This window comes from Mytilus edulis, chromosome 8 (assembly GCF_963676685.1).
Source record: "Mytilus edulis chromosome 8, xbMytEdul2.2, whole genome shotgun sequence".
Taxonomy (NCBI): domain Eukaryota; kingdom Metazoa; phylum Mollusca; class Bivalvia; order Mytilida; family Mytilidae; genus Mytilus; species Mytilus edulis.
The window spans coordinates 40,797,658-40,822,287 of NC_092351.1; the positions used below are offsets into that span (position 1 = coordinate 40,797,658).

Below are 24,630 nucleotides of genomic sequence, written 5' to 3' on the forward strand. Positions count from 1 at the left end.
TATGAAGCCAAACAAGTACAAAGTTGAATGACCCAAAATTGCCAAAAAGTTGTCCAAAATACGGCTGAGGTAATCTATGCCTATAAATCATCATAGATACCAGAATTAAAATTTTATAACCTAGACACGCATTTTGTCTACATGAGACACATCAGTGATGCTCAAATCAAAAAAGTTAAAAAGTCTAAATAAAGCACACAAAGTTGAAGAGAATTTAGTACCTACCCCAAGAGGATTTGCCAAATAAAGTTATGTGCTATTTGAAATAATTTGAAAGAATACATAACTATTGTTCTTTCTTAAAAAAAAACTATTGTGGTGAATTTGATTCTTTGCTGAAATGCAAGACTGTTACAGAAGGTATATATCTATAACATGATATGAATGTCTTCTGCATAAACATTCTAAACATATAATAATGCACATGTATTATGCCAGAAATAGGGTTGAAATGTCGTCTGTATTTACCGGTACTTGAATTAAAATCTTAAATAAAAAATTTAACCACCATAAAACAGGTTTTCATTTTACTCAAGGGGAACAGTATTCAAAGTAATTTTTTTAAAACTCTTTAACAGGTTGGATAAAGGGTATTATGATATGGTTCCAACTTCAAATGTTGGTTTTTATATTCTGATCAAATAACCAAAGTGGCCACTATCATGCAATGTAGGAAGTTATGGAAAATACCTATTTTAAACTTTTTAATATGCTAATGGGGGTAATTTATTTTGGATGGTCATCACTAGAAATGTTGATTTTTTAAACTGAAATTAAGCATAGATGCTAAGCCAGTTGACTGGTTCTTAATGGCCAAATTTAGTAAAAAAAACCAACTATGGATATTGATGATTATAAGATCAGGCATATTTGTATTGGGAGCTCTAACAATCCTGTTACTTTGTAGCTCATTTCAAACCCAAGATGGAAAGAGAGGTTACCATCTTGTTACTACTCCACATATTCTTAAAATGTTTTTCAATGTTGTTATTTTGATATTGTTAACTTAATGCTTATCTGAATACCATGTGTTTTAATGGAAAATTGTACTCCGTAGACCATTGAAAAAATGTATCTTTCTTAAATTTGGGACTTTAGATTTGGTATTTAACCATTTTTTTTCTGAGGTTAAGCTAACAAGCTAAGTTGTCTTTTAAAGAAACATTACTATGTGTGTTTTGAAGTCCTAGGAAAAAAAATATTTTATTGATGGTCGATTATGATTTATGTTGACAAAATGTTTGTTTCAAGTAAATGATGAATTTGTAGAATGCTCATCATTTTGTTTTAAAAATAAGTGTTGTTGAAGTTAATTATTTCTATCATGAAAGTACTATCTTTATAATACTTCAATAACTACATTGTTTAAAAGGAAATATGATTTATGATTCCTTATCATGATATCTACTCATTCTTTTTCATTCACAAATCATTTATATATCTATAATGAGTGTTATTTCACATCATTTATTAATTTCATACAAGAACTGTACAGTTAAATTTGTTGATAAAATTACTAAAAGGAAATCATGAGAAATCTTGACAATGTTTTGGTTAATGGCACCATGATTTATAACAATGAACGTGTTTAAATCATTTTTAGAGAAATGGAATTGCACATTGGCAACTATTGTATTAATTAATTATATAATCTGAGTAGCATTTGTTTAAATCGACAGCTTATTCATTCCCCTAACTGGAATTCAGATTACATTGTCTGAGTAAAAGATCTGTTGAAATCAGTAGACTTTAGAGACCGTCTGTTGGTAAAGCTTGTGCCCATATGAGTTCTACTATCGCAACAACTGAGAAGTACTTTAGAAGATATATATTAGCTCATTGTGTATATGATATACCATATATATATATATAAGTACCCTGTTATTATGGCATCTTCTCTCGTTTGAGTCCCAATAACGCTTCTTATGTGAGGTGTAGTCATTATTGCGACCCTTACTACTCTGCTCTGAATCAGTTCTAGTGTGTCCGTTCTGGTTGGTTGATGCATAGTCTATAACTGTCTGAACCAGAGTTGTATATTCAGCTGCTATGAATGTCCTTGTACATCCGTCTGTTCGTCAAATATTTTCGTTACACTTTCAAAACGTGCTACTGAATGGGATGACTTAATTTTATTCAGTTTCTTGACCATAGTGAGTTGTAGCATGTGAAGACTTTTCAGATCTGGCAGGAACCTACTTCCTGTCTGCCAATACTTTTCAATATTTTAAACGAACTAAACACTATGACAAACGTAATACATCCGTGATCATCCGTGACACAGAAATTCCATAACCAATTATGTTAAACATTCGACGAAATGACTTGCATCTTACCAATAATATTTTTTTTATTCAATTACTTCCTCGAAAACAGTAACCTTCCATGAAGGAAACGCAAGCCTTTAATATCAAATCTTCTGCTAGAAATAAACTCTATATGGCCATGCTGGTCCTGGTGGAATGAAATCGAAAGTTCGTCTTGTAAATTTTGAACACATTTCTTTTGTCGCAACGTTCCGATCTCAACCGATCCTCACCATTGTCATTTCTTAATTTCAATCTAGATTTAAAGCTGGCCTCTAAAATATATAAACAGAAATACTGAACTCCATGAAAAATTCAAACTGGAATATCCCTTAGCTAATTGCAAATTCAAAAGATTCGGGCCACAATAAGGCAGCTCGCGGTCGTTTTACTTTTAATAACCATACGGGTTTGACCACGGAAGGCAGAAAAACATTTGAAAGATTTTGGATAGGTAAAATGAAATAAAAAATATTCGAATCAGTGGGAAGAGAAAAGGCTACTGTTTACAAAACACGCATGCTGTACATTTGTGAATTCTATTATCATTTTATTTTTTTCTACTGTTTTTATTCAACCCTTCCACAACATATATATATATATATATATATATATATATATATATATATATATATATATATATATATATATATATATATATATATCTATTTTCAATATTCACTACTAGAAATTAGAATTCTGATTTATAAAAATCTAATATGAAACAGAATTGCAATATATTCTAGTAGCACAGGGATGAACCAAACTGAATGTCTTAGACTAGTACATTCAAGATTCAGAATTTAAAACTTCACACAATCCAACGCTCAACTACGTATATCAACCTATGTAACAAATGAAAACAAACAGTCATATTTTTACTTCGTACAGGCATTTTATGAAGAAAATCTTGCTATATTGTACACCTCCCAGTTTTATATGAAAGTAGTCCGTTACATTGACAAAATTATGTAAACAATCCAAACAGACATACACCTTCATGATTTGAGGAACCAGAAATGTGGTTCATTTATAATAAAATTTTACTACTGTTTAATTGTCGAAGGTCGGTTATTTTCTCTATAGTTTCCAGTTTCTTTTACCGATAAACTAGTCACTTGATTTTACATCAGGCGATTAAAATTGTGATAGGATACATGTTGTCAAATATAATAGTTGATTAACTTGTTGTCAAACATTATAATTAAATGATACCACACTCAGTCTGATACTTGATATTTATATATCAGTTCAATTCTATGTTATTATACACGTTTAAATATTCATATGATACATCCTTCAAGTTGACTTTTGAATGTTCTTTTTTTTTTGAGACAATAGAAATTACAGAAAAACGCGGCATAGTACGACCGAAATTTATATATTCAATTTTGAACACATGTTTTTTTTACGATTTTTTTTCACAATTGGTGTCTATCGTATAAACTGACATAGTTACCCTAGGGAACTTGAAATACATTTTTTCCAAAGTGTTCCAAGAGGGAACTTATTACCCTATTACTGAGGACGAACAATAAGGCTAGCAAAAACCAAAATACCTGTCGCACTGATCCATCCTGACCTTCCATTCCCTTTGACATGACTCCGGCATCTTCAATGACATATTGACCAAGGTTTAAAATCAGTTATTCGAATTTCGATAATACAATAATAATATTGAAAATATATAATAAATCATAAAAATATAACTTTTTATATCTTAGAAAAAAAGAAAAGGTACATGTTTCAAGATTTTACAAGAAAAGGTAATTCCTGTTTTGCGTAGATGATAATCATAACACTAAAGTCAAGGCCTTGTGAAGTAATAACTATATTTATATATGATATCCTTGTTAGAGTAGTTATGAACACGAATGCAGTGTATTAGCCTTGTATGTTAATAACAAACAAACAACCTCAAACAACACGCATTTGTGCATTAAAGTAACACGAGATATATCAATTTTGAATATATAATTTTATAAATCAATTGGTTTAGTGAAAGGAGAAATGAAACATTTTCGTAACGATTTTTCCCTTATGACAGCGTTCAGTGATAGCAAGTATAATAGCTAGCTAGCATTGCATAATAAATATTCAATTCTGCAATGGTAGGCACTATGCGACCACTATTTCCAAGGATTATTGTATTTCAAGTGGCCAAGGACGAAGTGTGTGTCAGATGATTAAATCAACAATTTTAGGGTGAAGGTTAAATTTGTAAAGGGAAATTGCAATTGTTATAAATACTGTTGCCAGCTGGGTAACAATATTTGATTCATAAGAATATTTTTAACAGTGCATTCATTCAGTACATGAGGACAGACTTTTACCGTAATACCTGAGCGATGAGAAATAAACTTTTAATCATTAGATAAGAAAATTAATAGAGCAGAGGTTGTTAACGTTTTGTCAGGAAGGTAATAACACAACACGAAACAGATTGACGTTTCTATTTCCGATAAATTAAACAACATACTGAGATTGAATTAATGAAGTTTTAATTGTTGTGAAATCTTTTAAAATATGGCATCATTTTCCGGGATAGGTTGCACAACGGGACCTTCTTTAGATGGTTTGGACTTGTGTCATGTCGAATTTACAGGTGACGTGCAGACAGATATATGGGGGTACAGAATAATGAAAGCTACGACAATACCATACACCCCAGAATGGCAAGGGTTACTTCGAACAGCATGCCAGCTTAGCGGGGAGCAGCTTATACGACTTCATGTGGAGTATGGACATTTTGTAGGGCAAACGATTGACGAATTCATTCAAACTGAAGGAATAAACAATTTGGATTTTGTAGCGTCACATGGGCATACTGTTTTCCATCAGCCAAATTTGGGATATACATTCCAGCTCGGAGATGGTGAGACAACTGCTGTACATTTAAGATATCCATTTGTATGTAACTTTGGTAATAAAGATGTTGCACTTGGTGGTCAAGGCGCTCCGCTAGTTCCTAACGGAGAAAAATTTCTATTCAGTCACAAAGATATATGCATTAATTTGAGTGGAATTGCTAACATTGGTCTAAGGGGACTTCAAGGCTATGATGTATGTCCATGTAATTATGTTTCAAATATGCTGGCTATTCTACACGACTCTAAACTGGAGTATGATCCTGAAGGCGACATAGCACGGACTGGGAAAGTAATAGATGATGTGTTATGCCAGTTAGAAGAGCTAGACTACTACAAGCAACTCCCACCAAAGTCAATGGAATCAGAAAAGATTGAAAATAGTGTGCTACCATTACTTGATGTAAGTTTCAGCTCAACTAATTACTTTTCATTACTTTTTCCATGTTATTGTTTATTTTTAGTGTTGTTGATTCACCCTGAGGCCATGACATTGACCCAATAATATTGACATACAGTTCAATGCCCTTTATAGCACACTTTCAACTAGAAAAGTCAATCTTTATACTGTAATCATAACTGCAACAGTACATCATAAAAACGTATGTGTTGTTAAATTGTTTGTAACAATGTATAAACAAATAGTATATGTAGAATACTTAAATTTATAGTGTATTTGTTGCTCCGTTAATTATATACATGATATATCGGGTAAACAACTTCAAACCTCAAGTTTAATAAGTGTACGGATTAGATAACATGTATGTGTACGTGGTCACTTAAAATAAAGTATTGATAATACGTCGTATCTATAAAGCTAGTCTAACAGATGTATTTTGGTAGAATTTTGCCTTGATATTTGTATATTGGTATCTTAATTACCTTTAAAAATCAGTCACCTAATTATACTACATTCCTGACGAAACTGCTAATTTTGTTTAAGTAACGGGGTTTATGAATTGGACATTTTTGATCATTTTGACACAGTTTTAACAGTTTTGACCTTATAATCAAAATGTATGCCACATTAGAAATATAACACCGGGGAAAACGATTAATATTAATTTAGCTCAAACGAATGTTCACCCCATATTTTGTAGACAGAGACAATGACCTTGCTGATAAGCTACCATTAACCTCGGGAAAGGTCTATATTTAAACAACCATGAGTGTCATAAGTATAATTATATCTAAAATAGTAAATATATCTAAACTGGTGTTTATATACTAGTAGATTAGACCGTTGTTTTTTGTTCAATTTGATTGGTTTTACACTTGTCATTTTTGGGGCCCTTTATTGCTTGCTTTTCGGCGTGAGCCAAAGTTCCCTGTTCAAAGTCTTACATTGACCTATAATGGTTAACTTTTACAAATAGTGATTTGGATGAAGAGTTGTCTCGTTGGCACTCATATCACATCTTCTTATATTTAATTATTAATTAATCAATAAATATTAGTTTAGATTTTGTGTTTATTACCTATTAAATATAGATAATAATAATATTATAGAAAAATCAACATAATACAGATGAATATTTTTATTTTATTTTCCAGACTAAAAAATACCAAATTCCTGATCTACTCAGGACATTTGCTGAACACGTTGCCAACAGATTGGCTGATGCATGCAAAGATGGACGAAATACGTTGCATGCGGGAACTGTTTCCAAGCAAAATGGCGTAATTAAAGTTTTAGTTTCTGGAGGTGGATCTTTTAATACACATTTAATCGAATTATTTCAATCTAAGCTACTAAATGAAGGATTTGACATTGAGATCGCCGACAGGGACACTATTGTGTTCAAAGAAGCGTTGATATTCGCTTTTCTTGGACTCCGCTGTTTGTTGAATCAAGAAAACATTATGGCATCTGTTACGGGAAGTAAATTTGACTCAATATCCGGGAGCATTCACCGTCCAGTTCATTCAAGTAGTTCCGTTACGAGGATAATTCGATTTTTAATGGAGAAAAATAAACAACGCACAGCCTCGTCATCATCAATTTGCTCCAACTAAAAGTGAACCTGATACCGAGGACGGACTAAGGATACGAGTTTCTCCAATAGTATTAAGCGACAATTTATCTTTACTGTTTTATCATGTTTATACTGAGATATAAATCCTATGCTAGGAACGATATATTTTTTGGTTTTATTGACAAATAGACTGTACAAATATTTCAAATTTGTAGGTATATGCTCGTATTAAAAGCATTGAACTATTCGAATGTTAAAAACGAGGGTAAGGGGGCATTCAAAAATTATAAGTCCAATAAAACAAACAGAACTATGGCAGCAAATATTGATACATGTTACATATAATAGAAGGCAAATGACTGACCACACGAACTACCACCAAAAGCGTTGGTCAACTCATGTGTGCTCCCGACTGATAAGCAGTTCAAGCTGCAATACTGTCACCCGCCGTGCTAGTAAGTAAGAATTATAGGGAACGTAGTATACCGGTGTTCAATAGTCATAAATCGATTAAGAGAAAACAAATCCGGGTTACAAACTACGATCGCGGGAAACACATCAACTATACCAAGAAATCAAAGAAACAACAGGAACACTGAATTGCAAAAAAAAAACCCCACCAACATACATAGAAACGAACTACTGTATTTCTGTGTCAATCGGTTACTTGTGGAGAGTTGTCTCATTGGAAATCATACCATATCTTCTTTTTTTTATATTAACTGCAGGGTTTGTTACTCATTCTGTGTGGATTCAGTAGAATATATCCCCGTATCTGTAGTGTGTGCCCTATTATTTTCACTGTTGTAAGAGAGCTGTCTTCTTATTCCATTATATCAATACTGTGTTTCTGTGTCCTTCGGTTTCATGTGGAGGGTTGTGTCATTGGCAATCATACCACATCTTCTTTTTCATTTGTTAGATAACAACTGCCATATTCCTGACTTGGTACAGGACATTTAAAGAAAAACTGGTTTAAGGGCTAGACAAACCTTCCTCTTTAAGACAATGTTAAAAAAATTTATACTGCTACGATATAAAATGTCAACACTACGTGACAGAAGTACAGCACAATCACGCACAAGATTATGCATCACAGAGACACGAGCAAATAAAAAATATTATAGTCGACACAACATGCCTACTGTAGAACAACAACGAACAAATTCAATCAACGACAGCTTATACTACAGGATATGAAAACACAGTGACGCGTTAACGTTACTAACATGTAATCTCGAACTTTATACAATTGTATTCACAATACTCGTCAATTTTCATTACAATGATGCTATTGAAAGGCATTTTATAATTATTTAGACTACAAACGATAAGATATTACACATTATCCAACTGAAACCAAAACAGAAACATAAAAATTGAATTCATGAATGTAGGATGTACAAAATACCGAGACACGTAGTCACACTCGTTATAACTGTCATAATTAGGAATATGACAATGATGATATTGAAAGGCAATTTTATGATTTTAGGACTTCAAAAGACAAAACACATTATTCTACCGAAACCCTAACAATAAATACATGAATGTTGGATTTACAATATACCGAGACATATCGTATAGCTATGCACACAATATAACAGTCTTATTCCCCTCCCCTTTCATGAATGTGAACTACCGAATTAGACTACTTACCGGATTTGTAATCACATAGGCAACACGACGGGTGCCACATGTGGAGCAGGATCTGCTTACCCTTCCGGAGCACCTGAGATCACCCCTAGTTTTTGGTGGGGTTCGTGTTGTTTATTCTTTAGTTTTCTATGTTGTGTCATGTGTACTTATTGTTTTTCTGTTTGTCTTTTTCATTTTTAGCCATGGCGTTGTCAGTTTGTTTTAGATTTATGAGTTTGACTGTCCCTTTGGTATCTTTCGTCCCTCTCTTATTCGGTAATATGTCACGTTTTAGCAAACAGATGACATAGATGTAAACCTACAATCAATGATGTGGTTAAAAGTTATTAGGTAGTTTAAAACAGACACATCGTATGTTAATCTTTCTTCCTCATTACTCGGTTGTATATGAAGTCAGTTTAGTGTGAACATGCACGGCATTTGGAATCGGCACATTGACCAACATTTCATCATAGGCTGTGATGAACTTGGGATGAACGGTGATCTATAGTTGTTAATTTTTGTGTCATTTGGTCTCTTATGGAGAGTTGTCTCATCGGCAATCATACTACATTGTTTTGTATTATCACCAATACAAAACATCACAGTATCCAGTAACAAAATCACATTTTACGTTAAATAATCAATAATTCTCTAAATACACTTCCGAAATATACCCACAGGAACTTACCTTAAATAAGTCAAATATTAACAATAATTTACAAGCCTTCTGTGAGAATTGCATGGCAATACTTAGTCCCTGCCTGGTTAAAAATTCATTGTATTGGAACAAAATTCTGACTCGATCTATAAAATGTCATGGTGTAAACTATACAACAAATATTTTCAAGTCAATATCTTCAAGCATTGCAAAAAAATTGTTGTAAATAAACTGATTACTTAAGTGAATATTGTAAGTCCAAGGACCATAACTCTGCATTAATTCATCAGACCAAATTGAATTTGAACGAGATCTGCAACTTTTTTTTTTATAAATTAAATGTTTGAAAAAGTAAAAATAATTCGAGATACTAAGTACTTTCTTATCCCAGGCATAGATTACCTTAGTCGTATTTGGCACAACTTTTTCTTTTGAACTTTATACTTGTTTGGCTTTTTAACTTTTTTGATTTGAGCGTCACTTATGAGTCTTATATATGTAGACGAAACGCGCGTCTGTCGTATCAAAATTAAAATTCTGGTACCTATTTATTCCACTGGGTTGATGCAACTGCTGGTAGACGTTTCGTCCCCGAGGGTATCACCAACCCAGAAGTCAGCACTTCGGTGTTGACATGAATATCAATTATATGGTCATTTATTTTATAATTCAACTGTTTGAAAAAGTAAACATTATTCGAAATACTAAGGATTTTCTTAGATTATCGTAGTCGTATTTGTCACAATTTTTAATTTGTTTGATCGGAGCGTCACTGATGAGTCTTATGTAGACGAAACGCGGGTTTGGCAAATCGTAATTATAAGCCTTGTACCTTTGATAACTATTGTCAAGATAAATCTATATACCAATTTTCAAATCAATGTCTTTAAGCATGACGAAAAAAAACGTGAATTTTCTAAGTCAAAGGATCATAAATCTGCACAAAATCTTCAGACCTGACCAAAATAAACGCGATCTGCAACTTTTCATGATAAGACTTAATACCAATTGTTAAATCGATATCTTCAAGCATGACGAAAACAATAGCAGAAAACTGATTATTTGAGTGAAGTTTCTTAGTCCAAGGACCATAACTCTGCAAAAAATCTTCAGACTTGAACAAAATTTGAACTTGATATATACCTTGTCATGTTAAAATCATACACCTAATATAAAATCAATATCTTCAAGCATGACAAAAAAATGTGTGGAAAACTGATTTGCCGGACTGACGGAAGGACAGACAGACAGACGGAAGGACAGACGGACGGAAGGAGTACAAACATAAAGACACATTCGACTTCGTCGGTAGGGGACTAATAAGTCTCCTTTTCTAGATTTAGACAGTTTAATTTTACACAAGAACTCTATACAAACATTCACGACAACAGAGACGATTTTCCTTTCCCCATTGTAAATTTTACTTTTTTCGGCCGGTGATGTAGCTCCATCTCACGCTATTTCTTTTTTCAAACTTGCTCATTGTGCTCATGTCTATGAGCTCAATCTATCTATTATTAAGTCCATAGTAGAGGTGCTTGAGGACAGAGCCCCATGTTGAGCCCTATAATCCTTCCACTTTGTTGTTATAAATCCCCGTTTTGTCGTATATATAAATTATTTGTACCATTTGTATACTATTTTATCTTATTTTTACTCTAAATATACATATACACTGTCAAATGATTATGTGCAGCGCTGTATAGCCCAATAGTCACATTGATGATGAGCAAGAAAATTTAAAGTAAAACTATAACAAAATTGGACACATATGGTACAACCATATGATATATATGAGGAATCGGGAATTTATAATATTAAAGGGAGAGGGACTATGGGGCTCAACAAAGTGTCCTACCTTCAAGCACCTCAGTATGATAAAGTCATGGATTTCTTTACCACATCTTACATAAAACCTTTACTCAATTCTTCCATAATAGATACAAAGATTTGGACTTCAGGTTTAGCTGTACCTGGAATAAAACTTATTTGAAATGAAAATGCGCATCCTGAATTATACGAACATTTTGTGTACCGACCCGGATATTTAGATTCATTCCGTCAATCCGGGTAAACTATCGATTATAAAGGGTAACCAGTATTCATTTCTGTAATTAAATCTTTCAATATTGGTTTAAATTGGTATGGATATGGATTTTTTATGAGTGAATTAAAACCATACTACATATTATAGTACAGTGGCTACACGCATATTTCAGACGAATTGTGCACATCCTGCTATAAGCATGAAATTTGGAATAGATCTTACCAACCATTACTCTTTTATTTCAGGTAGGGAGGCATTTGAAACAAATGTCTCACTTCCGGTACAATCCAAAACGACGGACATCATAATTAAATCAGCCCAATATCGTAGGCTAGTATGTGAAAAGATGTTATTGTCATGCTACTATCATACTATTTGGAACAATCATTGTTATGAACTACTTTTGGATATTTCATATAGATTAGATGTCTCAAAAATCCTACTTCCGGTAAAATCCGACATGGCGGATAATGTACTAAAATAATTTATCTAATTTGAGGGGGGGGGGGGGCAATTGAAATGTGTTTTAACGTATTGCTACTATTCTATATTGTGCAGGAACCTTTCTTTGGTGCTTCTCGTGGATACAATGTATAAGACATATGTCTTAAAACCTTTACTTCCGGTGATATCCGAAATGGCGGACATAGAAATATCATTTTAATTTTAATATTCAACTTTTTTTTTCAAAATGTAAAGAAAATGTAGTTTTTTTGTGCTCGTCATTAAACTTTTGGCTTTAAGTTATTCTCAAAATCCCTTATCCTTATATGTTGTAATGTTGAAATACAAAGTTGACACTTCCGGTCAAACCATATCTTCATAGTTTTGGATAGATTGATTAAAACAAAATAAAATCACGAAAAGTACTAAAACATTTTGAAAATTACAACTATTTGTCCGAAAATACATGTTTATTCACAGTCACTACAACATGAACACAAAGCAGTGCACGGGAGACCCAATTTTCCACATTAACAACGACCGCGGCATCCTTTCCTACATCCACAATGTACAAGCTTCTGACAAAATAATGAGGCTTCAGAAAGAGTTTTTTAAAGGTGATCCTTTTTGTCCCCTCGCCATCCATTAACGCCAGGCCTTGCGGTCGTAACACTTTCAAGTCAGTTTTCTTGTACTTGTACTCCAAAATCAACCAATCAAAATATTGGATTTCATGTTTCGAGCATTATATAACTTCAACAGTTGTACTGGGTAGCATAAGAGCCTATTCCAAGCTCGTCCCCCTAAACACATGCCTTAATATATTGCACGTTTTACATGCTGGAAAAGACTAGACCACGTTGAAGGAATAGTCTCAATTAGTCTTCCCTTTTGCTCAAATATATATTTTCTTGCTTCGTTAACCCCATCTGATAAAGTTTTGCAATCTTACAGTAAAACCCCGGTGATTTAGGCTGATCAATAATCATTCTTTATTAAAAAGTCACATCTTCAAATGACATCAATGTCTTCCACGCAGTCTTTTTTTTCCTTTTCAAGCAAAAAGAGAACCGTATCACTACCGGTAAGGACACGAATCACAATAAGTGTGTGTGATCACTCATTGCCTAGTGCATTTGAAAGGTCATTGATAGATATTTATTCAAAGCTCTTTAGTCTTCAAACACAATACATAGTTCGTCTACCCCTATGTCACGGAATAGCGAAACAGTAATGACAGCCTCATCTGTAACGAATGTTCGAATTATGACTCTTTAAAGTTCGTGTTTCACTGCATCAGACACAAGCACCATGATTCTAGTGCCAGTCTCTTAATGTGAACATGGTGCTCAACTTGTAATACATCACGTGATGGATAAGATAGAATATCCTGAGCATTTGTTGCTAAAACTACGATACGCATCCAAGACTTCATCAACTCTTGGAACAGTTTCAATGTATTTTTTAAAGGTAAGGACATAATACCCTTTCAACATACTCGTTATGAAACACCTTGAAACTGTAACAACAGTGGATGTAGTCTCGGATGCGCCATTAGACAATACCGGTAGTTTTAAGGCTTCTACAAGAAGCAAGAGCTACATTTAGGGGAAAGGTAATACACAGACAAATCCATGGTCGAAATTGGCAAAGTTTTCGGAGAGATAATGACAATAAGAAAGAACTTTTTAGTTTTCATTCACAGCAGCTTGCTCAATAGATTTTGATGTTCTGTGTTATCCACCACATGATGATGTTTCAAGTTTAGCACAATGGTTACATGTACATGAAGAGGCTGACACTATATTCAAGATAAACGTGTATGATGTAGTGAAACACAGACTTAACTAAGTCATGACTTGACAGTGGATACTGATATTGCTGTAATTGGTGTTTCGCTATTCCATGAAAAAGGGGCAGACGAACTTTGGCTTGCATTTGAAAGTAGAAAAAGCTATCCATGACCTAGGCATTGAGAAAGTACACATTTGCTGGAAAAGGAACTGCGTTGGTTACATGGATGGCGTTTGAAGATGTGACTTTATCATTTAGAATGATGATTGACCAGCCAACATCACAAGATATGGATTTGATAATGTAATTGATAAAACGATACATGTTTTTGTTGCAAGATCGAACAAACTTATCAGATGGGGTTAAACAAGAAACGAAACATGTGTTTCTGCAAGAGGAAAGACTTATTCAGGCTATTCCCACGACTCGGGTCTAGTCTTTTTCAGCATGTAAAACGTGCAATATACCATGGCGGATGTAAATGAGTAACAAGCTTGGAATTGGTTCCTATGCTAACTAGTCCAGACATTTTTATACTTATGAATAGCGAAGGGAAACTATGATCCATTGGAACCCTTTTGGACAACTCTTTGTAAGGCCTCTTCATCTTATCAGGAGCTTAAACACTATGGATGTTAGACACAATACATAGTCTTCGTAAATGTGGAAAATCGGCTCTCCGATTGTGAATAAACATGTATTTGCGGCCATGAATTAGTAATTCAAAAGATGTTTTGGTGATTTTATTTTGTTTTAATCAGTCTATCCAAAACTCCACAACAAGGATATGGATTGAGGACTCATCTTTGAAATTTACGCCATATTGTTTTTTTTTTACTGAAGTGTTAACTCTGTATTTTAACATTTACAGAAATAGTGGTTTCGAGGATAATTTAAAGCCAAAAGTTTAAAGACCAGCACAAAAAAAAAACATATTTTCTTTTCATTTTGAAAAAAAAGTTAAATATTAAGAAAAGAAATTGATCAATATTTTTATGTCTGCCATATTGGATATCACCGGAAATCGGGATTTCAAGGACCTAATTTATGTCCGATAATCGGTATCCATGAGAAGCACCAAAGAAAGGTTTCTGCACAATTTAATGATAGAAGCAATACTTTAAAACACATTTCAATTACCCTTCCTACAAAAAGCTTATTTTAGTACATTGTCCGCCATATTGGGTTTTACCGAAAATAGGGTTTTTGAGACATCAATTCTATATTATATATCAAAAAGTAGTACATAACAAAGGTTTGTACCAAATATTATGATAGTAGCATGATAATAACACCTTTTCACGTACTAGCCTTCGATATTGGGCTGATGTTAGTATGATGTCCGCCATTTTGGATTTTACCGGAAGTGAGACATTTTTTTCAAATGCACCTTATCTGAATGCACCTTATCTGAATTAAAAGACTAGTAGTTGAGTATATGCCAAATTTCATGCTTATAGCAGGATGTGCACAATTTTTCACAAAGCCGCCGTTCTATTACATGCACTTTCACGGTACTGCAATATGTCGATACATAAAGTTTTGCTTTGCACACTGTCATGTTTTATTCTAACTATTAATGAAATCATTTCGCTAAGTCCATTGGACGTTTGAAGTGTTTTGATTTATATTTTAGTCTTAGTTTCAAGATTTTTTTCTCTCAAAATTTGTCCTCATTAAGATCCAAAGGGTACTTTGATGTACTGAATAAAATGCTGTAATTTGATTTGGGTTATTAAAGGTAATTATTCAATTTTAACTTCGTAGGTTCGTTGAACAGTTTCATTATGTGTCAGAAACCTATGTTGTGTCGAATATGTAATCACAATCCAATATCCCTTTAGCCAACACATAGGCTATTTACACGTAAAAAAAAGTATACAAAAAAGCATAATGATATAGACTAAATTATAAAAATAAGAAGATGTGGTATGATTGGCAATGAGATTGCCAAATCATATTAAAATGGTACATAACTACCCAAACGCCATAGCAAAATATGTACATCATAAGTAATTGATAAATAAGTAAAACAAGTAGTATAGCAATAAACAGAAATAAATTCCGACATGAGATGGAGGTGATTTTGTTTTTCCAAGTGCATATATCTTTTTAACAACACAACTGCTACAGATGTAATCATTGCATTAAATGGGGATTAATTATCCCATTAGACGTTTAATTTTATGTTACTTCTGGGAAGTTTATTACTAGACATTACACAGACCATGAATATAGCGTTTCAATAACAATTATCGAAATTATATAATCCTTAATTCATTCTATTGCAATCATCGTTTTACACATTGTTTTACAATTTGGAATGAAGGAAGTAGAGCTACCTGAAAGTGCATTTAGTTGGTTCAATCTCAAGTGCCTTTGGATTGTATAATGATGTTTATTTTCTAAATATTTCGATAAATTCTTCATAGGTATAACAAATTTGTCCCTACAACCAATCGTCAGTAAACAATTTTCCGTTCAAAAAGTCAGAATGTTTTCATTTTACCACTAATACAATTTGGAATGTTGGAATGGTCATAGACATATTTTATAAATGTCACTTTCCGTGTAATCGTCTTATGTAATTAGTAATTTTTTTTTATGCCTTCTTTATTTAGCCTTCGGAAAAATTATACTTAATCTTAATTAAGTATATAAATATATGCAAATACAATACAGTTTGTGCATACCACCCCCCCCCCCCCAAAAAAAAACATAAATAAATAAGTAAATAATAAGTTAAATAAATATTTCAAAAAATGTATGGTTTAATCTTGAGAAATCAGATAACTAACACATGTTAATTTGAAATAACAGCTAATCTGCTTTTATACTTTTCCATAGCTGAATTTTGGTATTTGGTTTTATTGCTTTTTGGCTACTTTACTTGTTTTCGATTCCAATCACGATTAATCACAAAAATATCTCATTTACATTCTAAATTTGAACGTTTGAGCTTTCGTGTTTTCCAAATAATTTCCTCATTTAAGACATTATTAAATTATGACATACATGTACCAAGCGATCTTCGAAAAACAACTAACGCCCCTAGCGGAAAGTGAAATGTATACTTACCCTTTTGGAGCATATATTATAGAAGTTTTAGATGGATTGTTTGTCTCGTCACGTAAGAAGTAAAATAACAAAAACACTGACCTCCAAGGAGAATTTAAAACGGAAATTTGTTCATCAAATGGCTAAGTCAAAAGCTCAAATTTCTTCGTCGCCGCTTGTTTTCAAATGTAAATGCTTTTCAGTTTTGTAATTTTATTGCTCTTTTAAAATTTTTATTCGAGCGTCACTGATTAATCTATGACAGACTAAACGCGCGTCTGGCGTGCAAAATAAGAAGACTGGTGTCTTTAATGAGTTTTGTTTGGTTAATCTCTGATCTTAAATCTTAATTTAACAAAATTTACATGGTACAATGTGTGAGGATAGTGTTAAATGGAAATGCAGACAAAACGCGTAGAAATCGTCAAACATAGCTGCATGTAAGGCGGGTACATCAACAGCTAAATTTCACGACCTATGTCACTCACTCGTAAATTTAATCTGGAATTTCTTGTCCAAAGTGAAATTGTTTGTTCGTACTCTTATTCAGATGAAGAGGAATGGATAGATTTTTTAGCATGGTTTCATCAGAAATTTGTAGATATCCAAGTCTGGAATACACGTGACTACACAACTTGTCCACGGTGTCGACAAATGACATATTGACTAGTGTCCTCCATCGATCAACTAACTCTTTCGAGTTATGTTTGGCAATGTAGGTCCTGGCTCGTTCCTTTGTAGTTGTCATCTTTATCAAAGTTTCTACAATTCTGTCGGTAAATGTCAAGTTCAAATAAATATAAATATGTTTAGTTTCACTCATAACATGCATCGTAAAAGTTTCATATTTCAACGGCAAAACTCTTTCAGGATAATACTGTGAAAACATGTCAAATGTTATAGCATCATGAAAAATACGAGCACACACATTTTCTGCATGGTCATTTAAAGACACAAATGTATTCTCCTTCGAGTTATACAGATTTCGTATTTGTGATCGGATAATAGCTCTCGGATCTCTATATAAGTAAATTATTTTTAAGTTGTCTAATTCCGATAGAGCCTTGTTTAACAAAAACATTGGGGTACGGATAGTTTTTATTATAACAAGTTTTGATTTTGTACACGTCTTTTCTAATATCTGCAGAGTTGCTTTGAAAATGCGTGGATAACGAAATTTACCATAAATTTCTTTTGTATAACGTTCCCTAAAATAGAATAGGTGTTTTCCCTGTATCTTTAAATACTGGAACATTTCCTCATCCCAATACTTTAAGGGAATTTCAGTTAATTGGCAGGTAAACCAAGCTCTCAAAATATGTTCCGCAACTTCTAAATATGTGCTGAAAGTCCTAAAATAAAGTTAATGTCTTTTTCAAAAGCTTTCTTATCCACTTAAGATTTTACAAATAATTGTTTAAAAACACAATAACCTCTATTTGGACTAATCACTAACGTGGTCGTGAAAGCATAACTTTTATTGTATTTTATTATAAAATGTACGTCAAAATCCATGTTGGTTCAAATATTTCCAAACCGTATTGAAAAGTAACGCATATAAGTTTATATTATCATTTTTATCTTTATATAAATTGAGTTACTAAACATCTACATTAAATCACTTTCGACTGTCATTGTTCAACTTTCCATATAACCATTTATACTTTTTCATTTCTTTTCTTCGATAAAATCATGTCTAGTGATAAATTCAATTCTAAATATTTTCTTCTTTTAAAACTTAGGTTTTCATGGGCACACTTGCTTCCACCGCCAATTACAATAGGCAGCCAAAAGTACTGAAAGTGATGTTAATCCACAAAAATCACCCAATCAATCTTTTTTTTAACTTCCATCTCATAAATCCTTCTGGTAAATATTTCGATATCTTTTTATGTTTCATATACCATTGCGTATTATCGATTTCTTCTTATAGATTTCAAACGAAAAATCTAGAAATACCTTTATTCTCTCAAGATTTAACGATAATAACTTTGTTTTATTCTATCTACTATTAGAAAAATAAAGGCAACATTAGTATAGGTGGCACGGTAGTATTTCCTGGCCCATAATGGATAATGATAGCCTTTTTAGAATTTTCACCACTTCCTAACACTGCAAAAAAATTCTACATTCACAGTTAACTGAAGTACTTTGATTTTATTATTCAGAAATGAATTTGAATGTGTACCATGGCCGTTGCTATTTTTAATAACCTAAGGCCACTAGTGCTTTTAGGTCTTTTATCAAGCAGTGAATACACAATTAAAAAAAAATCTCAAAAATCCAATTTTATCTGTTTGTAAAATTATTTCATATTTTTCTACACCTGATTCATCCCTCAGTTTGGGAAAGTGTGTTCGGTTGATACTGTATTTTTTGTCCAATCATACTGTTCAGATACACTGACTTAGGTAGGGTACACAAAAGACCAACCTTAATTCAGGAATGCAAATACTACCGTGCCACCTATACCGCTGTTCGAAATTCATAAATCGATTTAGAAAAAAACAAATCCGGGTAAGAAATTAAAACTGAGGGAAACATATCAAATATCAGTATTAAGAGGAGAACAATGAAACATTTTTATGAAACTATTCATCAGCAAATGTCCCCCAAATAAAAATATTTACCTTACACTACCGTCAGCAAATCGCAGTACTCGATATCCAAATTTCAAGAAATGAAGAGGTTCAAAAATGTAGAAAACACTGTCATCAAGCTTCAAAATATTTCCAACGAAACACGACCCACTTCGAGAGTATGTTACTAACACAACAGGGACAGGCATTTGATTTGTTTGTAAACCTACAAAATAAAAAAAGAAAGTTTTAAAAAGCATTTGGCAGGTTCATATTATATGTTGCTTCCTATTTGAAATTGGTTATATTATATGTCTGTTTGGTAGGATTGTTGTCTCTTTCACATATTCCCCATTTTCATTCTTTATTTCATATACGATTATAGAAAAATTAAATGAAGCGAAATTGAGCGATTGGCCAGGTTCAAAAGAAAAAGAAAATCACAAAAATACTGAACTCCGAGGAAATTCAAAACGGAAAGTTCCTAATCAAAAGGGCAAAATCAAAAGCTAAAACACATCAAACGAATTGATAACAACTGTTATATTCATGACTTAGTACAGAAATTTTCTTATGTAGAAAAAAGTGGATTGAACCTGGTTTTATAGCTAGCTAAACCTCTCACATGTATGACAGTCACATCAAATTCCATAATATTTACAACGATGAGTGAACAAAACAGACAGACACAATAGGTACAAATGTCAATTATACAGCAGTCAACATTGTGCTATAATCCTAAGCACTACAAAAACCCCATACAAACATGTAACAAAGAAGGACAAAATAGCATACAGACCAAGCATATTAGTAAAAATCAAAGACAAGGATACACAAATTTACCTGGCGTATATACAAAATTTAGTCCCGGTATCTATGATGAGTTTATTTACCATTGTACAATAAAACAATGACGGGATGTATAAATTCAGAGCCACGTCATATCTGTAACGTATAAACATAAAAAAGCACATAGAGAAAGCACATAGCAAAAATGAAAGACGAACAACAAGTATTCGAAGTCACACCAAATGGCATCTAGACTAATCACATTAGCAAAATGTACATTCTCAATAATGACACTATGTACATTCTCAATAATGACATTATGTACATTCTCAATAATGACATAATGTAAAATATTTCGTGAGTATTACACGATAAATTAGACCAAAAAATAAATGAAAAGAACCGCCGTTTGCTAAAATTTTCCAAGGACAATCATATGGAATTCGAATCTTTGGTGAGTTTTTGTAACAACTGGGTAGATGGAACTGCTGGTGCATGTTTCAAATAACTGAGGTTTCAACTCTCTCATGTGAAGTTGATCGTAGATGGATTTGGCTAATTCTTTTTGCTTATTGGGTCATGTAGCTCCTAAAGTGTTTCGGTCCCTACACATCCTTGGCTATAAAAATATTAGGCTTTCAGCGTTCCTATAGAAGGTGAATCCAAAAAAGCGCTTTGGATGCATGACATTTATAACGAGTTTTTTTTATCTCTCACTTTCTTCGTCTCCGAGAGTTACTATCACCAACCCAGCAGTAGAAATATCAATGATATCCTTATCTGTAAATTAAATGTTAATAAAATGTTCAATTATTCGGAACACATAAGCCGTTTTCTAGATTTTTCAAATTATACCCTTCAAGAGTACATTAAATTACTCCTGAGTTTTTTTGTGTAGGTAGGGTTGCTCAGTCTGCAGTTTTCTTTTGTTCTTGTGGTTGTTTTTCAATTTTTTGCTCACCTGGCCCGCAGGGCCAAGTAAGCTTTTCTCATCACTTTGCGTCCGTCGTCGTCGTCGTCTGTTAACTTTTACAAAAATCTTCTCTAAAACTACTGGGCCAAATTTAACTAAACTTGCACACAATCATCATTAGGGTATCTAGTATAAAAAATATATCCGGTGACCCGGCAAACTAACCAAGATGGCCGCAAGGGCTTAAAATAAAACATAGGGGGTAAAATGAAGATTTTGGATTATATCTGAAACCAAAACATTTAGGACAAATCTGACATGGGGTAAAATTGTTTATCAGGTCAAGATCTATCTGCCCTGAAATTTTCAGATGAATCGGACAACCCGTTGTTGGGTTGCTGCCCCTGGATTGGTAATTGTAAGGAAATTTTGCCGTTTTTGGTTATTTTTCTTGAATATTATAATAGATAGAGATAAATTACCAAAATGGTCAGTTGACCCAATAAGGAGTTATTGCCCTTTATAGTCAATCTTTAACAATTTTTTGTAAATTTTTGTTATTTTTTACAAAAATCTTCTCCTCTGAAACTGTAAAGACAAATTTAACCAAACTTGGCCACAATTATCATTAGGGTATTTTGTTTAAAAAATGTGTCCGTTGACCCTGACCACAAACCAAGATGGCCGACATGGCTAAAAATAGTACAGAGGGTAAAATGCTGTTTCTGGCTCATATTTCTTAAACCAAAGCATTTAGAGCAAATCTTACAGGATAAAATTGTTCAATAGGTCAAGATCTATCTGCCCTAAAATTTTCAGACCAATCAGGCAACCCGTTGTTGGGTTTGTGCCCCTGAATTGGTAATTTTAAGAAAATTTGGCAGCTTTTGGAAATTATCTTGAATATTATTATAAATAGAGATAAACTGTAAACAGCAATAATGTACAGTAAAGTAAGACCTACAAATAAGTTTTTATGATCAAAATGGTCAATTGACCCCTTTTAAAAGGAGTTATTGCCCTTTATAATCAATATTTAACAATTTTCATAAATTTTGTAAATTTTTGTAAATTTTTACAAAATATTTTCCACTGTAACTACTGGGCCGAGTTCATTATAGATAGAGATATATATAAGCAACAAGAATGTTCAGTAAAATAAGATCTACAAACACATCACCATCACCAAAACACAATTTAGTCATTAATCAATCTGTGTCCTTTATTTAATATGCACAATGACCAAGGTGAGCGACACAGGCTCTTTAGAGCCTCTAGTTTTGTCATGGGGTTCTTATTGATTTTCAACTAATGAGTTGGTACTTTTCGACCCTCTTTTGGCAAGACTTTTAGGATTTTTTGGTCCACAATTCTCATCAACTTCGTACTTTATTTGACTTTTTTTATCTTTTTTATTATCACGTCACTGATGAGTCTTTTGTAAACGCGCGTCTGGCGCAAGCAAAAAAAACCCAATCCAATACTGGTATATAAGATGAGTTTATTTACAACCACTGAGGCGATACAATTGCTGGTGGAGCTGTTATTCACCGTGGGTATAACCAACTTAGAAGTCCGCACTTCTGTGTTGATATGAGTTATCATTGATATGGTCATAACTATAAATTTACTGTGTACAAAACTTTGAGTTTTTTGAAATACAAAGGCTTTTCCACCGCAGGAATAGATTACCATAGATGTATTTGGCAAACAATTAAGAAATTGTTTGTCTACAATGCTCTTCGTAATTCATTTGGTCTATTAACCATTTGTGATTCAAACGTCACTAATGAGTAAACGCGTTTGGCGCAAATACAAAATTCCAGTCTGGTATCTTTGATGAGTTTATTGACTATAAAAAAACTTTTACGAAATACTCAGATTTGATTACTTTATTTGGCCTTTTAGTAAAACATTGCTTCACAAGAGTTTCACTGGTGAGTCTTTTGTAGACGAAACGCGCGTCTGGTGTACAAAACTACATGAATCCAATCTATGATATATAGGTTTAACTCAAATCCAGATATGAAGTGGACCTTCCAGTATCAGCTTAAAATTGGTTTAACCTTAAAGTTGACCTGTTGATGTCTAGGTGTTCTCAAGCTGGTTTCTATAAACTAATTTGAGCTATTTTAGGTTGATTGCATATTTTTTTTAATATATAAACTTAAACTTAAAAGAGGGACAAAAGATACCAGAGGGACAGACAAACTCATAAATCAAAAATAAACTGACAACGCCATGGCTAAAAATGAAAAGACAAACAGACAAACAACTGTACAGATGACACAACATAGAAAACTAAAGAATAAGCAACACGAACCCCACCAAAAACTAGGGGTGACCTTAGGTGCTCTGAAAAGGTAAGCACATCCTGCTCCACATGTGGCACCCTTCGTGTTGCTTATGTAATAACAAATCCGGTAAAAATAGTCTTATTCGGTGGGTCACATTCATGAAAGGAAAGGGGATTGTAGTTACGATGTAAGGAACATATCTGATATCATTTGTGAAACGGTAACCAACTCGTGATGGCGTTCTTAAAATTTACGAAGGGATGGTTTTGACTTCACCATATGGAACTCTTGGTTTAATAGCTTCCTTGTGAGCAGCAACCCTCTATCAAGAAAATCATGATAGGAAATTCAATTAGGAGATATATACCCCGTATGCAGGTGCTGCTGGAATGTTGCTACTTAGAAATGGAAAGTTCACGATTGGAAAGCTGAAATCATCTCTTTTGTCAACTATGATTTATGACTTAACAAGAATTGACTTACTAAGTAATTGCTTGTCCGGAATAATGACCATTTGCTTGAGTCAAACTTGATCTCTGCACGTTTAATTACAAAGTGTTTTGTATTGCCATGATAGGTATAATCACGCCTCAACGAATATATATATGTATTTCATTAAAAAAAACCACCATTTGAATGATTTATTTTTGGTTGTTTAACGTCCACTCCACTTTGGCAAGCGTTAAACTGTCGTTCGGGAGAAGAACGTACAAAGCGAACATAATCCTTTTCACCAGTTACCCTTAGAGACGAAACGTTTTGCATGAGATGACGTGAGTCATGTGAATATTGAGTTTACAGCGTAGACAGATTATAAATGTCGAAGGATACAACAAGTTCATTCAACTATATCGGAGCAGGTATATTTTTGCAAATGTCTAAACAAACTTTTTATGAGCACAAATTTATGTTTTCAAACTATCCTATTAAGTTTTAATTGAAAGGTAAATTATCTTTTATTTGGATACAATGCCTGTCCTACATAAATATTACTTTTTTTACTTACCATATTTGATTTTATAAATTATGTACACTCCAACAACCAATGCAATCAACGTAGTAACAACGTAAATAATCCGTTTTTGTTTTAACCTTATCATCTGTGGTGGAATAGATATTACCCCATACATCTAAGATACGTATGTCGTTATTTTTCTAGTGACGTCTCATGGTAAGTAAAATTTGATTACATTGACGAAACAAACAAATTACAACTTAATACATGCATATCGATTTTTATGATACGCATAAAAAATAACAAT

The 24,630-nt window shown here is 33.0% G+C and overlaps 2 protein-coding genes across 2 annotated transcripts; one reads left to right on the plus strand and one right to left on the minus strand.

Moving 5' to 3' along the window:
- The first annotated feature begins 4,137 nt into the window (after window positions 1-4,137).
- Window positions 4,138-7,396, plus strand: LOC139485566 (anhydro-N-acetylmuramic acid kinase-like). The gene is made up of 2 exons (XM_071270149.1): window positions 4,138-5,576; window positions 6,728-7,396. The coding sequence occupies exons 1-2, from the start codon at window positions 4,833-4,835 to the stop codon at window positions 7,187-7,189; spliced, it is 1,206 nt and encodes a 401-aa protein (XP_071126250.1). The 5' UTR covers window positions 4,138-4,832; the 3' UTR covers window positions 7,190-7,396.
- A 9,095-nt stretch (window positions 7,397-16,491) lies between these two features.
- Window positions 16,492-24,531, minus strand: LOC139485576 (carbohydrate sulfotransferase 1-like). The gene is made up of 3 exons (XM_071270169.1): window positions 24,375-24,531; window positions 19,421-19,595; window positions 16,492-18,142 (listed from the first exon to the last, which is right to left on the minus strand). The coding sequence occupies exons 1-3, from the start codon at window positions 24,496-24,498 to the stop codon at window positions 17,287-17,289; spliced, it is 1,155 nt and encodes a 384-aa protein (XP_071126270.1). The 5' UTR covers window positions 24,499-24,531; the 3' UTR covers window positions 16,492-17,286.
- Window positions 24,532-24,630: the final 99 nt, after the last annotated feature.

What these genes read in the sequence shown, in the direction of transcription:
- LOC139485566 (XM_071270149.1), top strand. Translation starts at nt 4,833, where the DNA reads ATGGCATCATTTTCCGGGATAGGTTGCACAACGGGACCTTCTTTAGAT. An exon ending in GTGTGCTACCATTACTTGAT is followed by an intron (nt 5,577 to 6,727) that starts GTAAGTTTCAGC and finishes TTTATTTTCCAG; the next exon opens with ACTAAAAAATACCAAATTCC.
- LOC139485576 (XM_071270169.1), bottom strand. Translation starts at nt 24,498, where the DNA reads ATGTATGGGGTAATATCTATTCCACCACAGATGATAAGGTTAAAACAA. An exon ending in AATTTATAAAATCAAATATG is followed by an intron (nt 19,596 to 24,374) that starts GTAAGTAAAAAA and finishes TTTATTTTGTAG; the next exon opens with GTTTACAAACAAATCAAATG. An exon ending in TTTGCTGACGGTAGTGTAAG is followed by an intron (nt 18,143 to 19,420) that starts GTAAATATTTTT and finishes ACTTTATTTTAG; the next exon opens with GACTTTCAGCACATATTTAG.